This window comes from Xyrauchen texanus, chromosome 41 (assembly GCF_025860055.1).
Source record: "Xyrauchen texanus isolate HMW12.3.18 chromosome 41, RBS_HiC_50CHRs, whole genome shotgun sequence".
Classification (NCBI taxonomy): Eukaryota; Metazoa; Chordata; class Actinopteri; order Cypriniformes; family Catostomidae; genus Xyrauchen; species Xyrauchen texanus.
Genome location: NC_068316.1, coordinates 14,932,744 through 14,949,433, shown reverse-complemented (window position 1 = coordinate 14,949,433; position 16,690 = coordinate 14,932,744). Strand labels below are relative to the sequence as shown.

The 16,690-nt window shown below is 37.5% G+C and overlaps 1 protein-coding gene across 6 annotated transcripts in view; it reads right to left on the bottom strand.

The window, feature by feature from the left end:
* The window catches only part of LOC127634191 (phospholipid-transporting ATPase IB-like), a 105,656-nt gene that overhangs the window by 51,326 nt on the left and 37,640 nt on the right, over positions 1 to 16,690 (bottom strand). For 3 of the 6 annotated variants that reach the window (XM_052113629.1, XM_052113631.1, XM_052113632.1), the window contains 9 exons: positions 9,301 to 9,445; positions 4,717 to 4,816; positions 1,692 to 1,790; positions 1,494 to 1,539; positions 1,362 to 1,402; positions 1,034 to 1,107; positions 596 to 665; positions 318 to 445; positions 125 to 236 (listed from right to left, as the gene is read on the bottom strand). In XM_052113629.1, the coding sequence (XP_051969589.1) occupies positions 125 to 236; positions 318 to 445; positions 596 to 665; positions 1,034 to 1,107; positions 1,362 to 1,402; positions 1,494 to 1,539; positions 1,692 to 1,790; positions 4,717 to 4,816; positions 9,301 to 9,445 (815 nt within the window). Of the gene's footprint in view, positions 1 to 124; positions 237 to 317; positions 446 to 595; positions 666 to 1,033; positions 1,108 to 1,361; positions 1,403 to 1,493; positions 1,540 to 1,691; positions 1,791 to 4,716; positions 4,817 to 9,300; positions 9,479 to 16,690 lie in introns of those variants that run through there. The other 3 variants (XM_052113628.1, XM_052113630.1, XM_052113633.1) reach the window with 2 other exon arrangements.

Here is a 16,690-nt window from a genome sequence, read left to right as displayed (position 1 = left end):
GATATGGTACAAATGTCCAAACAAATGGTAGTACCTTGGTACTTTCAACAACCTTAACATTGATAATGCTACAGATTAATATGATTTCAAATAAAGGTTTAAAAAAAAGTTATATAACACTTACTTGCATGAGTTTGGAATCATGTCCAGTGTAGACTATAATTCCCACAACCCACTGAGTGTTCCTGAGCTGGGCACCTCGTAAAAGCACCTGGTCTGGCCCAAGTGGAGCTGGGCTGTAGCATAAAACAGCTAATTATCAGTGTGTGTGTGCACATGTGTATGTGTGGAAAAACAATATTAGTGAGTTTACATACTTGTGGTTATCAAGTCGCAGCGTTCCAGTGAAGTCATACAGATGTCTGTTTGGCCCCTCACATTCTAGTCGACCAGATAAAGCCATCAGTTCCTCCAGAGACTGAACACTAGCTGTCAGAGAGAGACCCTGTAACACAAACACACACACACACACACATTCTGCAATAAGCATGTTATATTCCACTGTCTCAGTATATACAGCTCAAAACAGATAAAGTATATGAAATACACAAACATAACGTTGGTTAAGATTCATGACATGTGATGTGCAGCTGACCTGTCGGATCTTCAGGTTGGTCTCTCCATCTAAGTTGGATGTTTCAGTATAACACATGGCTTGAGGTTCACTGTGAGAACAACAGCAGTAAGATGTAAATACAAAAGCAGCACACAATTATTAACATAATACACACAAAAACAAACTACTTGAAATCCAAACTGACAATTTAGACTGAATGTCAAAAAATCTGATTTTAATTGGATTTCAAACGACATATGAAGACAACAAACAACTAAATGGATATGACTTGGATATGCCAAAATATCAGATTTTTATGGCTGTCTGAACAAAGGCACTTTTTCTCAGTAGCATAATATTACCAAACCACTCGTAAAATACTTCTTATATCATACATAAGAATAAATCTAGATAAAGCACAAACACAACATAACGAACCCCACAAATAAACACACAAACACACACTGTGGTGCTGACCTGGAGGACACTATGACCATGTCAGCTGGGAGATGCTGCCCATTAGTCACCTTGACTATGTCTCCCACTGCCACCTAGTGGGCAGGTGCAGCATTGCAACAGCATAAGTAAGGAGAAAATTAGATTGAGAAAGAGACAAAAGTGTATGAAACAAAGAGTGGAGAACAAAAATCAAGAGGAGAGAGTAAAGAAAGAGCGGGGGGAGACGTGAATTGAAATAAAACAGTTTGCACAATGTCAGAAATGAAAGCATCATTGAACAACAAGAAAAGGGATAAGTGAAGTGGGATAAGAAAGAAGAGATGGAAAGAGAGAAGTTGAGGGTTACCTGCTTCCATATTATGGTCTGCCATGCTCCGTTACGCAGAACTGGAAAATGATGACATTGTCAGAAACACTCTTCCCATGAGCGTACAAACACACACAATTACACACATACTATATGAATCTAATAGTCAACCTGTTGTCTTCTTCTTATTCACTGTATTGTCTGCTTTGTGTCTTTTCTGTAAGAACAAGACATGTGACACCTCATCAGCATTAATCATCTAAAATGTCAACTGTATTTTAATGACAATGCATTTATCCAGTGTTGTCAAAACATGGTCAAGTATGTGGTCTATACAGCCAGTCCAGTGCTCAGCAGCAGAATACTCACATAATCCTCAATGATCTCTTTGATCCCAGCCACTGTCAAAATAAAGATAAGTGGCACCAGCGTTGTGTAACGACCCGTTGGTGAGACATCAGGGATTTGCTGCATTTGAAAATGTACACAGATCACTACTTAGGTGCTGAAATTATGTGCTTTATGTTTCAAAAATTGATTAGATAGTACAAAGAGAGTGTCTGAATTAATGAGTAAACAAAACAATAGGATGAAGAAACTTTTGAGCTATTTGGGTGAATCTCACTAAATATCTGGGTCATATTTACCTTAAAATCAAAACAAAGACATTTTTATTATATTTATATTTATTATATATCTTTTCCAGTGTCTTCCAGTCTTTCTCATTAAGTCATTTTTTAACAATATAAATGCTCAGATTACAGATTTTGTCTAGAATAAAAAGAGCCCCAGGGTAATGGACAGAATATTACAAAGACCTCGCAAATTTGGGGGTATGGCACTTCCCAATTTTCTATACTATTACTGGTCAGCAAATATTAGGGCAATACTATACTGGATAAAAGAAGATACTACAGCCAGATGGGCAATAAATGGAAAGAACATCCATTCAGTTCAACCCCTTATAAATATTATGTACTAAGCTACCATTTGCACATTCTGTGTTTAGTTTCACATCCTGTCCAGTTGTGTTGCACTCTATTAAGATCTGGTACCAATTCAGGTGTCATTTTGCACTTTACAACCTTCCATTTGCCACACCAGTAATGAAAAACCATATGTTCACTCCATCCATAATAGATACAGCATTTGATATATGTTCTAAAAACGGCATCACGTCACTATATGATCTCTTTATGGATGGAACATTTGCCACTTTTGAACAGTTGGTTCAGAAATGTGCTATCCCTAGGACACACTTCTATAGATATTTACAACTTCGAAGTTTTGTGACCTCTCATTTCAGTTGCTTCCCCTTTTAAACCCCCCCCCCCCGATCTCTCATAGACTCTGTTCTTGAGCATAAAAGTGAGGTAAAACAGTCTATAAGTAAAATTTATGAACTACTTAATATACATAACCTCGCAGCTTTAGACTCTTTAAAACAAAATTGGGAAAATGAAATGGAAGAGCAAACATCAGATGATACATGGCCCAAAGCAATCCAAAGAATACATTCATCAGTTTTAGGCATACAGTTATTCAGTTCAAAATTATACATCACCTAGTCTAAGACTAGATTGGCTAAGATCAGGAGTGATCTTGAGCCTACATGTGACTGATGCATACAATCGTGTCCTAAGCTAATAAATTACTGGGGTTCGATCTTTGAGACTTTTACTAAAATGGTACTGCTCTTTTACTGATGTTATCGCTTTTTTTTCACTTCTTGCCAGAAGGTAAATTATATGTAAATGGACATACATATGTACACACTGGATTAAGGATGTTATGTATCATGTATAGTTGGAGAAAATCTGATATTCCATGAAAGGGTCAACTTAGAGATTCTTTACCACTTGGCAACCATTTTTAATTTTTGTGTAAAATATGGAAGCTGAAGAACTGGTCTGAATGTATGTTATGTACATATGAATGTATGTAAGCTTGTTTTTGTTTTTTTACCAACATATTGTGCATTTTTATCTATGTAGGATTCTTTTGACTGGTCTGGCTGTTGTTGGTTCTAATTTATTTTGTTACATTTTATTAGTTTTTTGTTTGGGGGGGGTTGATGTTTGTTAAGTATAAGAGCTATGATACATCTTTTACATATTTACATTTTTCTTGTTTTTACATTTACATTTATTAATTTGGCAGACGCTTTTATCCAAAATGACTTACAAAAGAGGAAAACATAAGTGAATCATCTTAAGGAGAGAGTGGTACTACAAAGTGCCATATTACAAAGTTTCATTAGCATCAGAATAGTATACAAAACAGATTTAAGTGCAACAAGAATATATATATATATATATATATATATATTTTTGGTGACTGGTTAAAAATTTTATTTTAAGTTGTTTTTTTAAGATAGAGAGTGAATCTGCTTCACGGATGGAGTTGGGGAGGTCATTCCACCAACGTGGTATGATGAAACTGAAAGTCCAGGAAAGTGTTTTGGTGCCTCTTTGTGTTGGTACAACAAGACGACAATTCTTAGCCGATCACAGGCTTCTGGTGGGTATGTAGTTCTGCAGAAATTATTCTAGGTATGCTGGAGCAGATCCAGTGACTGTTTTGTATGCCAGCATCAGGGCCTTGAATTTAATATGTGCATCAACCGGCAGCCAGTGGAGAGAGACAAAGAGTGGTGTAACATGTGCTCTCTTTGGTTCATTAAAGACCTGACGTGCTGCTGCATTCTGGATCATTTGCAGAGGTCTAATTGCACATACAGGGAGGCCTGCAATGAGAGAGTTACAGTAGTCCAGTCTAGTTATGACAAGTGACTGAACAAACAGTTGTGTGGCATGTTCAGAGAGGAATGGTCGTATCTTCCTGATATTTTATCAATAAAAAGACCTAGATAAATCTTAATTTGTGTTCCGCAGAAGAAAGAAAGTCATACACATCTGTGATGGCATGAGGGTGAGTAAATAAATAGTGAGAGAATTTTCATTTTTAGGTTAAATAATATTTTAAAATTAGGCTTTATTTTTTAATTTCTCTCTTTTGATTGTGGAGTGAAATATGGGCCGACATTTCTTGAGAGTTTTCATGAGATCTGCCCATATAACTTGCAGTCTGTTTGATGCATTACTAGCCTAACATGTTAGATCAATGTACACTCTGAGTGTATAGTGACTCAAAGTGGATGAGAGTGTCATAGTGTACCACTTCCAAACAGAGTCCATCCATTTCAGAAATGGATATGCAGGCAAATGATGGAAGTCAGTATAAGCAGTTTAGATCCTCAGATATCCCCAATGAAATGGCTCAAAATGACACTTATGTGTCACTTTGTGTAATAAATACACTTTGAGGTTCACAGGACAAAAAAATAGGCAGTATTGTATGGTGCAAGTGTGTTTGTGTGTGTCAAGGGTCATACCTGCATGAGAGCGATGAAGAGGAAGAAAGCATTAGCTGCTCGTCTGATCTGTTCATACAGGAAGCGTGGCAGGAAGGTAAGGATTCCGTATTTAGCAGTGCTGGAAAGGTAAAAGGGAATACCTCTTATACTATTATACAATATATCTCTTTAGTGAGAAACCTTTTACCCCAGTTTTAACTTTTTTAGAATGTCTATATATACAGTCTGTGCCATTACAGCACTAATTAGGATTAGCTCCACTCAAGTTTTGCGAAAAAAGCATTTGCAAGTCTTTGATAGAAGCCATTACCAACTTGCTTTTAATGCCTGACACATTACTGGCCAATGCGTTTAATTTTAGATAAACTCTTTGAGCTGTTTGGATGGATGTTTCTCTCCATTTTAGTCAATTATTTGTATTGATCAAACTGTAAGTAGCTCTTGAATAGCTGATTGCAGCAGTAAATGCTTTGCGGTCATTAAAATAGCTGTTAAGAAACCCTAAAAATAACCTCAGGGACAACACATTTGCCTCCATCCCAAGACTGTCTATCTGAATCTAAACATGAGTCAGTAAGAATCTGTTTGTGTGGGAGTGCTTTTGGATCCGCATGGGAGGCATGTACTGTTTAAATCCAAGCATAGGCATGTTCAAAGGATTTTCACAGAATTAAAGATACAGTTCACCCAAAAAGGAAAATTATGTAATTGTTCCAAATCTGTATGACTTCCTTTTTCAGTGGAACACAAAAGGAGATGTTAAACAGAATGTTAGCCTCTGTCACCATTCACTTTTGAAAGAAAGTGATATGGCTTATGAGAGTGAGCAAATGGCGACAGAATTTTTATTTTTGGGTGAACTAAGTCTTTAATGCACTGTTTCTATATAACAAGATGTGTACTTGTGTTAGCACGAGTATGTTTCTGGTTCTCTTTGCAAACATGACACCCTTCTGGGCTCATTGGAAACGAGTTCACAGCCTAACACACTCCGTGCAACCCACACTACAGCCTCAGTGGCTGACCTGGAAGTACGGCAGGCTATCGTTGACATCAAAGATCACCTGAGACCATTCATACGATCCCCTTCATTAATATTCAGTGGTCTAATAACACATATACAGTAACCAACACCACCATGACTATGCTGTCTAGTATTTGGGGATACCCTAAAAGACTGATGTGGATGATGTAACTGCCATGCCTGCCTGAATGATCCCTGGCATTGGCCCGAACTTTTGTGTGCTGCTGGATTTGTTGCTCTGGTTACTCTGTGATTGACATTTGACCAGTTGATGCCAATGTCATGGGAAGCAGAAACCAGTTTGTAAATAAAAAATGAGGATTAAGGAAGAAGAAAGAGATCTGAATAAATCTAATAATAATTTCCACTGCTCCAGACAACAGAGGCATTATGCAGAGAGGTTGATGAGCGGAAGGTCAGATCTAAATTCGAGCTGTTGATTCTTGAAATTAGCCAATGACAAAAGCAGATCTGGGGTTACAGGCCAGCCTTAATATTGTTACAGGACCCAAAATAGAGCCTTTTAGAGCAAAATCCAATCTTCATAATGGCAGATCGAAAGATTTTGTGATAGTCCGTGTGTCAATACTGAGAGATTCTGTATAAGCTTCTCTGTGAGTGTTTTTTGTGTGTAGGGCACTATAAAACATTGGCAAGCACCCCTTTACTAATATGAAAATGATCTATCATTCAAATCTAACAGGCTTATTATGGTATGAGTATTGAGGGAACAACTCAAACATGAGCATGAAGCAACCTTGCCAGTCAGAGAGCACGTTTAGTGAGTTTTGATCCATAATAGTAGAGCTAGACAGCTGTGGCCCACAAGCAGTGTCTGCACCTTTAAATGTAAGGCTTTTGTTTTCTTTGCGGGGTGAACGCTGTAGTTAAAACAAAACACGAGAGAGGAAGGGCTCGTTGTCTGGAAAGAAACCGTCTTTTCTTACTGGATAGACTCGGCGGAGGGGAACCTTATAAACAATACGTCCAGAGATTGCCCGAGGTGGCCCAAATGACATGGTGGGAGAGGGTTTGGGCATTTGTCTGTTTGAGAGACTGACTGGAATTGGAGAAGTGACGTGTGTAGTCCATCTCTCCACGCCTGCTTTCGACCATACACCAGCTGGGCAAACTCTCCTTATTATGGTCATATTCATAAAAATTCAGTCATCATCAGAATTTTACTGCATATGGCTCCTTATCCAGAAACAAATCTCATATACAAGCAAACTGACATAAGGGCTAGTGTACAGGTCGATATGAAAAGTCTTTATTAGAGTTTTTCAAGGACCGGTCCACTTTGGAGACCTCACGATGACCAAAAGGCCTTTTGTGCAGGAACTGCAGATGAACTCTGGCTAAGCACAGCCTGTTACATGACCTCGGTGTACTCTCAGGAAATCTTTTATGGAGTACTTCACTTAATGGAGGATATTCCCTCACTCAATATGTACAGTACTTGCATAAAGCTAGCATGGAATTTCCCTGAGGGCAATACTTTTCTTATTTTAATTTAAGTATTTTACAATTAATCTCTAAGTATTGCTGGCTAATAAATATGATCTGTGTTGAAACAGCTGCATCCTTACTAAGTCATAAAACACAGTTAGAATATTGTGTGTCATTTAATAATTAATGGGTTACACTTTACAATAAGGTTCCATTCGTCATTGCATTAGGTTTCATGAAATAACAATGAAGAATATATTTTTACAGCATTTATTCATCTTTGTTAATGTTAGTTAATAAAAATGAAATTGCTCATGTAAGTTAATAGTGCAATAACTAATGTTAACTAAAAGAACTTTTGATTTAAACAAAATATATTAGTGTATGTTGAAATTAACATTAACCAAGATTAATAAATGCTTAAAGGATGAGTTCACCCAAAAAATAAAATGCTCTCATGATTTATGCACCTTTAAGCCATCACAGATATGTATGTTATTCCTTCTTCAACAGAACCGAAGTGAAGATTTTTATAAGCACATTTCTGCTCTGTATGTCCATAAAATGCAACTGAACGGATGCCATCTGGTTGCTGGCTGTTTGACAGTCCAAAAGGCATATTTAGGCAGCATAAAATAATCCACACGACTCCAGTCGATCAATTAATGTCTTCTTAAGCAAATCGATAGGTTGGTGTAAAACATAAAAGTAATTAAACCGTTACTTCTGACCAGCTCTGGGAAATGACCTAACTCCCACATGACGTTCGTTCCTCTGTTGTAAACAAAGAGCACGCTTATGACATCTAGCGTGAAAACAACACGACAGCTCCGTGATGCATCCACTGCTAGCAGAAAGCAGTTTTTAAACGTTAATAAAGTTTTTCATTATCTATTTTTTTTTAATTTATATAAACCTATCAATTTGCTTCAGAAGACATTAATAGATCGACTGGAGTCATGTGGATTACTTTTATGCTGCCTAAATATGCCGTTTGGACCGTCAAACAGCCAGCAGCCTGATGTCACCCATTCAATTGCATTGTATGGACAAAAAGAGCTGAAATGTGCTTGTAAAAATCTTCACTTTGGTTCTGCTGAAGAAGGAAAGTCATAAACATCTGGGATGGTTTAAAGGCAAGTCAATCATGAGAGAAATTTCATTTTTTTGGGTGAACTATTCCTTTAATAAGATTTGTTCATTGTTAGTTCATGTTAACTAATGTTGTTAACTAATGTTAACAAATGGAACCTTTTTGTAAAGTGTTACCAATTAAAGCAATAACATGTACAACAAAATGTAACAAGATATTGTTGTTGAAAAATAAATTGCAAAGAGAACTATAGGAAACCAACAACTCCCTAAAAGAAGAGTAAAATTTATGCATGGTTGGCCGGTAGTGATGGATTAGGCATGTTTATGTTTAGTTCTATCTAGTGAATATATATATATATAGATTTTTTTTTTAAATGTATTACAACATTTTGAAATTAACATAAAAATATGATAATAATAAATGCTTTAAAAGTCTTGTTCATTGTTAGTTCATGTTAACTAATGTTAACAAATGGAACCTTATTGTAAAGTGTCACAAGATCTTTGTTTTGTTTCTGTTTTTTTTTTTTCTCTCTCTCTCTCTGAAAATACAATGTAAAATAATAAGAAAAAACAAACATGATTAAAATCAATAAAATAAAAAATAAATAAAAACTAACCCTGATTCTGGACTGACTTAAAAAAAAAAATAAAAAAAAAAAAAAAGCTTTCAAGGGTCCTCTAAGATGTGTCCAGATTAATACACTATCTGTAAATCTGCCAAACCAATTGTACGCATTAAATATACTAACCTATCGAACATATTAAGAGAAACAATAGTTTACAGCCTCTTAAATAATGTGAATGTTCCATATTATGGAACTAACAAATTCACTTTGAATAATCATTGATTATGCCTTTAATTGCAGCATTAAAGCAATAAAAAGCCAACAATATTTAAATCAGAGTAAACTGTGAGACTTTACACACAAATAAAAAAAAATACAACTGAATTTGTCTGCAATGTAGCCTTTTCCTATTCTGTAATATTTGTCTTAAAGGTTCCTCTATTAAAGCATCCCGTGTTGACTCACCTGACATGGTTGTCACAATATTTGGTGGTCTGGGGCCGGTTGAGGAGCACAGTCCGCGCTGTGGCATCTATCGGGTCCGCCTGGGATGTGGTTCCGGACATCTCATCCTCTGCCTTGCGGTAGCCAGTGGCCGAGCACGCGGGTCCTGCACCGTTTGAGTGATGGGAGAGAGGCGAGGCTAGCGTGAGTACGCGTGAAAGACAGGAGGAAGAACAGACATTGAAATGTGGTTTACAGTGCAGTGGCCACTAACACTGTATGCTGATGCAAGCCGCCCCTAATGTCAATGACGTTCCCCTTTGTGCACCGCCCTCCCTTTCATTTTGCACATCATCATTATAAACATCCACGAGCTCCGTCACCAATACAGCACACACGCGACGCCCACGGGACCCCCTCTATAGAAAGTGTTGATGGGTGCACAATGGCGCAGCAAACAACACGGGTTTGTCACATTTGAAGGGAACCTTCCCACCGAAAAAAACCCTTTTCGGTGGGCAAACACCTGTGTACTCACAATGCGCTGGAAAAATGTTACGGGCTACGAAGCGACATGTATGGCTGCTCAAAATCTATCGAGCTGCCACCTTAGACAGCATTTCACACCTCTAGCTACACCTGACGCGAGCGGATCGTCGAGTGAACAGATGACCCGTTCTAATTCTGACGCACAACAGAGCCACTCCAACCACTTTTTAAAACCGTCCATCTTTAATGAAATTATTTGACTTAGCAAATCATCGGTAAGAATTTATTTGGTCAATAATATGATTCGTTATGTATTTAAATAACTTCTGACCAATTACATCGAAGTCAGTTTGTGATGTTTCTGCTCTCTGATCTACTCATTTGAAATTATCTTGTTCTAATTAACCATGTATACGCAGTCATTGCAATAATAATCTAGCCATGATTGGCCCGTTTTTCATTTAGAACGTTCACTAGACGCGTCCAGTTGCGTCGCGTCAACGGACGCGTCCGGTATGTGCGCTCGACTCAAACGTTCCAAGTGCTATAGGTAGGCAGCTCACACCGCAGTAAAGATAGTTTGCAGTTTGAAATTCAGATTTGATTGGCTATAAACCCGCTATGCTCTGTCGTAGACATGTAAATATTAGGCTATTGCATTTTATTATTCATGATTTGTGAATTCAGATGACATCATCCTCCGCTCTGCAATCGGTCATTTAATTTTTATGACTCCTCACTTTCTGATGCAAATAGCTCCAAAAGTTGAACACCTAGAAGACTGAATCCACTCTCATCTTGACCAGTCTGATTTGTGATTTTTTTCACAGCAGTTTGTTTTCCTGTCAACCCTTTTTAAGTCCATGAGTCGGGACGGTGACAAATAAGCGCTCTTCACTTTCACAGCAATCACGCAGTCTGGGTTCATTCAGATTCACTTGTTTTAGATAGAGCCTGATTTTTACACAATCACATTTGTCACGTTTGATTGCGTCTCACTGCTCTACCCCCATTGCCTTGAGTGATAACAGGAAATCAGCTTACACTCTAAAAATGCAGGGTTATTTTCAATCCAATATTTTTTGCTGTGTATCATTCCAAAAAATGGCCATCTTCACAGGTCACAGTAAGCTAAAAAGACCTTGATGATTTGCGATTTTTTTCAACAGTTTACCTAAAAAAAAATCTGTGTTCTAGGATATGATCTCATTCTTGAAACATGATAATTATGGTGGAAAAACAGTTTAAATCAGAACTGATCACAAAACTTTCCCAGATTGATTTGAGTCATTTTAATGGCTTCATGCATATTGGCATTGTGAATTAAGGATACACAACAATAAAGTAATAAAAGGCCAAAAACTATCAATCTTCTACAAGATGAGCACCAATACGTGTCACACTAAATAGACTATTCTTATTTGTTAATTTTTTCATAGACCAATTTTTGTCATTTAACCAATTAAATGACAAAAGAGTTATAGGCTTAGTGTTATAATTGCTCTGTGTTTTAGTCTTTCCCATTTATTTCCATGACCTGGAACACCACGAGTGTTAATTTGTTTGTCATGCGGCCTAAACTCATTGCAGTCAAAATAATTTTGTGTGTTCAGATGGCAAATGTAGGAAAAGTAACCAAGCCTTGGCCCACCAAGCTGAAGGATTCCATTTTTATTAAAGATATCAAAATTGGTCAAAAATGACCCGAACACCACAAAAGGGTTAAACAAAATAACTAGTTAGTTGACTTATCATCCATAAGTCATCAAACTGAGTAAAATCTATCTATGAAAGCTTTCACAAATCCAGTTTTGTGTGAAACATCATAAATCATAATAATTTCCTTCATAATTATCATGTTTAAAGAATCTGACCTCTCAAAGACTATAACACTGATTTTTCAGGAAAATTGTTGACCAAAAGAACTAAAAATAAAATGAGTGAAATTACAAAAACTGATCTGTGAAAAAATTCACAAATCAAGATGGTCTATTCAAATAGTGAACAGACCCATCCAGATGGTCATTTGTAGAATTGTAAGACGTTTATTGGTTTTATGGCTTATTTATTCATATTTCACAATGCCAATATGCATAAAGACATCAAAATTAGTCAAATATATCTGTGTAAGATTTCACAAATGCATTTTTTCTGAAACAAGGTTTTTTTTCCCTGATTATAAACAGTGTACTTTATAAAATGGCCTCCCAAGGCCTAAATAATAATATTTCTGATGAATTATTGACTCAGAAATTTAAACAATTAATTAACTGATATTGACAGAACTATAAAAAAAATCATTTTGAGCCTATATGACCCATCTAGATTGTCATTTTTTTTTAGAGTTTTAGGCCTTTTATTACTTTTATGACATATATCCATTTCACAATGCCAATATGTATGAAGCCATTAAAATGACTCAAATCAATCTATGAAAGTTTTGTGATCCAGTTCTTTGTGAAAGTGTTTTACCACCATAATTATCATGTTTCAAGAATGAGACCTATCATATCCTAGAACACAGTTTTTTTTTTTATTTTTTTTTTTATGTAAACTGTTGACTGTGGGAAAAAAACTGATCTGTGAAAAAAAAAAATCACAAATCATCAAGGTCTTTTTAGCTTACTGTGACCTGTGAAGATGGCCATTTTTTGGAATGATACACAGCAAAAAATATTGGGTTGAAAATAACCCTGCATTTTTAGAGTGTAAGCTGATTTCCTGTTATTACTCAAGGCAATGGGGGTAGAGCAGTGAGACGCAATCAAACGTGACAAATGTAAATCTGAATGTCTTTGCTGGAAATGTGAAAGTGAAGAGCGCTTATTTGTCACCGTGTCACTCATTGACTTAAAAAGAGTTGACAGGAAAACAAACTGTTTTGAAAAAAATCACAAATCAGACTGGTCAAGATGAGAGTGGATTCAAACTTTTGGAGCTATTTGCATCAGAAAGTGAGGAGTCGTAAAATGTAAACGACCGACTGCAGAGCGGAGGATGATGTCATCTGAATTCACAAATCATGAAGAATAAAATGCAATAGCCTAATATTTACATGTCTACGACAGCGTATAGCGGGTTTAGAGCCAATCAAATCTGAATTTCAAACTGCAAACTACCTTTACCGCGGTGCATCACACTGGGTTTTGGGACACAGCCGCTCACTGCGATTCTCCCTCAAATGTTGTCGCAGCAGAGATACTACTGGCAAATAATTATTTTTTCCGCACGTAATAAATAATTTAAGCTATGTAAATAACAGCTCTGTCTGGATGTGACAGGAGAGTTTGCCCAGCTGGTGTATGGTCGAAAGCAGGCGTGGAGAGATGGACTACATACGTCACTTCTCCAATTCCAGTCAGTCTCTCAAACAGACAAATGCCCAAACCCTCTCCGTCCGTGTCATTTGGGCCACCTTGGGCAATCTCTGGACGTATTGTTTATAAGGTTCCCCTCCGCCGAGTCTATCCAGTAAGAAAAGACGGTTTCTTTCCAGACAACGAGCCCTTCCTCTCTCGTGTTTTGTTTTAACTACAGCGTTCACCCCGCAAAGAAAACAAAAGCCTTACATTTAAAGGTGCAGACACTGCTTGAGGGCCACAGCTGTCTAGCTCTACTATTATGGATCAAAACTCACTAAACGTGCTCTCTGACTGGCAAGGTCGCTTCATGCTCATTTGCTCCTTGTTTTATGAAATTGAAATTTTGCCTGAGGCAATACAATATACTGTTACGACTTCAGTTCTTGAAAGTCAAATTGAGAGTAAAATATTGTTAATATATTATTAATTAAATATTATTACTCTTGTTAATAATAGATGACTCAAAACAGTGGAAAAAGTTGCACAGTTTAGAATACGTGAAATAATAAATTATAAGCTTTAAAATAAAAACAATATCATACTTTATTACACAGCTCTCTAGAATATTAGATACTGATTGGTCAAATATTTTGTGTAATGACCACTAAACTGTATAATTGAGCATTGTGCAGACAACAAATTTCCTAGTTGTGCAAGTTTCATGTGTTTTGTGTCACTCTGACTTATTGCTTTAAAATAATTTCAATTCAAATTAATATTTCATGTTCATTTATGATTTATCCTTAACTCGCCACAAATCTTTATAGTAAGCATTATTAGGAGAGAGGAGAAAGAAAGATAATATTTCCTTATAACATCAAAATATAATGCATTTAACATGCACTGACAGAACAGGTAAGCAGGAAGTACTATAATAGAGGTGTGAGTCAGTTCATTGGAAAAATTACATGTCTACCATTTCAAATGCTTGTTCAGTCATTCAAAACCACAAACAAGAGGGATAAGAGACACACATACACACACACACACACACACACACACACACACACACACACACACACATCTATATGGGGACTTACCATAGACTTTTATTGTTTTTATATAAATCTTCTATAATTATTATAAACAAACCCAAAACACACCCAAAAAGAAACCCTTTGCATTATTTAGCAGAATTTAAAAAATCATTGTTTTTCCAAAATGTCCCTAAAGAGAGGAATTTTGCTCACTTCTGGGTACAAATTTGTGCCCAAACTGTAGCTACAGTAAGTACACACAAACACACACACACACACACACACACACACACACACACACACACACACACACACACACACACACAAAACCTCTAACGCTATGGAGGGCCATTCTTCCATCCGATCCTCTTGGTTTCTGAGATTGTATTCTGCAGGCAGGGTGCTCTTTCTTGTAAACAACATGATTAGTGGTCAACAGATATATCGCCGAGGCCAATAAATCATCCGATATTCAGACTTTTTTAATTATCACATTGGCTGAGAGTCACGTGAGGCCATGCAAGGTTTGGATGTGTGAACGGCGAGCTCTGTGCACATTGCTCGTTTTAACACTATTAATGTCATAAAATGGTGTGATTCGATACACTCTGTTCCATAACTGTTCTAGGAGGAAAATATGTCAAATAATAAAAAATCCTCGGCTTACATGCTCAAGCTGACACCCTTGACAAGGCCCCGCTCACAGGAGTCGATTTGGTTGGAGAAATGAGGGAAATTCGGCGAGAAAGGTCCTTGCTGACTTGGGAGGATGTTGCTGTAACGTGTCAACCGTTCACTGCCATGGAGATAAAATTCACTGAGGTTTACCACAAGAGTGGGGTATGTCGAGAAACTGATCGATTATGTATTCATTGGAGAGGTAATAATCTGCTAATCTGCTAGCGACTAAGGTGGATTTGGAGCACGTCGGATGAACTGGAGAACCATAGCTGGCAGAATAACGTCCATATTGTTGGAATTCCAGAGGCCGAAGTGGGTCAGGATATGGTGAAATTCCTGGACGGGATCTTTCCAAGTCTGTTTGACATAACAGGCCATAAACTGGAAATCAAGCGAGCTCACATGGTTCCAGCTCGGCAACCCCCGATCAATTCTGTCCAAATTTATGAGATCATCCGATAAAGATCTTGTGTTACACGAGGCAAGGAGTAAAGGAAGGCTTTCTTGGAAGAACCACAGCATTTTCTTGTTCTCAGACTTTGCAAATTCGACAAGAGAGAAACGTGATCGATTCAAGGAATGTAAGAAACTCTTACATCAACAGAAGGTTGCTTTTGCATTGATGTTCCCGGCCAAATTGAAAATAGATGCTAAGGATGGCCGTAAAACATTCACGTCCCCAGCAAACGATGTCCTTCATAAAGTCACTGGAGGAAGTAAGTTATTTTGTGGTACACACTTTGCAGCCGAGTTAACCGACTCACTGAACATCCACTTGACTGTCTGACCATGCACTCAGACCAGAGGCGGCGAGAGCGTCATATCGACCGGAAGTCATTCATTTTCTATGACAGCCAGCGTCTCTCGGCGGCAAGAAGCGGCACGGCGAGTTTTGGGCAGTGTGGGCATCAGAGGAAAGTTGCAGCCAACATTATGGTAATGAGCTTTGACGCTGTTCGGCGGCAACCTATTGGAATATAGAAGTGCTCCGCTCTAGCGAAGTCTAGAGAACACAACCGTGTAAACTTAGGTTCCCACCAAACATTAGTTCCGAAGACAAAATGGAAGAGAAACTGATTATTGCCGTGGCGGGTTTTCCCATAATCTTTGATCTGTCCCTATTTGCTTACAGGGATATAAATAAAATAAAAAAACGATGCGTGGACAAAGGTGTCTGAAATTGTTGGTGTGCCATGTGAGTTGATGAAGTGGATATTATGGTTATATAATATTATATTAAAATATTTAATGAGGATATACGCTACTTGTGATATGTCGTCAAAAAGATGTCGACATGTCTGGATGTTTTGTGTCCCCTTTAAATATAGTTCACAAAACCAAGCATTCTCAACAAACGTTGCCACCTATTTCAAATATGTCAGAGCATCCACAAATCTTCGATAGCGTTGTTGGCAGGGCAGCCAGAGCGAATTTTGATGCTCTCGCCGCCTCTGGTCTGAACGCATGGTGAGGAAACTGAGCGCCTTTTTTGTATCTTTTTGTGCTGGTTCTGCCAAGTGAGTTTGTTTTGAGGAGTAACACTCCTTCGGGAAAGTTTTGTGGATGATCTGCACTTTCTTTGTGCTTATGCCTCCTATTGGCTGGAGTTTGTTTTAGAGATTATATTTTTTTCTCATAAATTTTGTATAGAAACACTGGACTTGAGCAATCCAATGGCAAAATAGTCGCGGGGGCTCTTGTAGGTGTACATGGACTGTTTGAGTTTAGAGGGATGGACGCCAGTTGGCGCTATCATGTGCAAGGTTAATTTGCAGATTTTTATTTTTGCTGTTTGTTTGATTTGGGGGAAATTTGGGGGTTGATTGTTGCACTAATGTTGGAATGTGTTCTTTATAATTTTATTTTTGACACAATTATTGTTTCTAATATGTCAAAATGTAA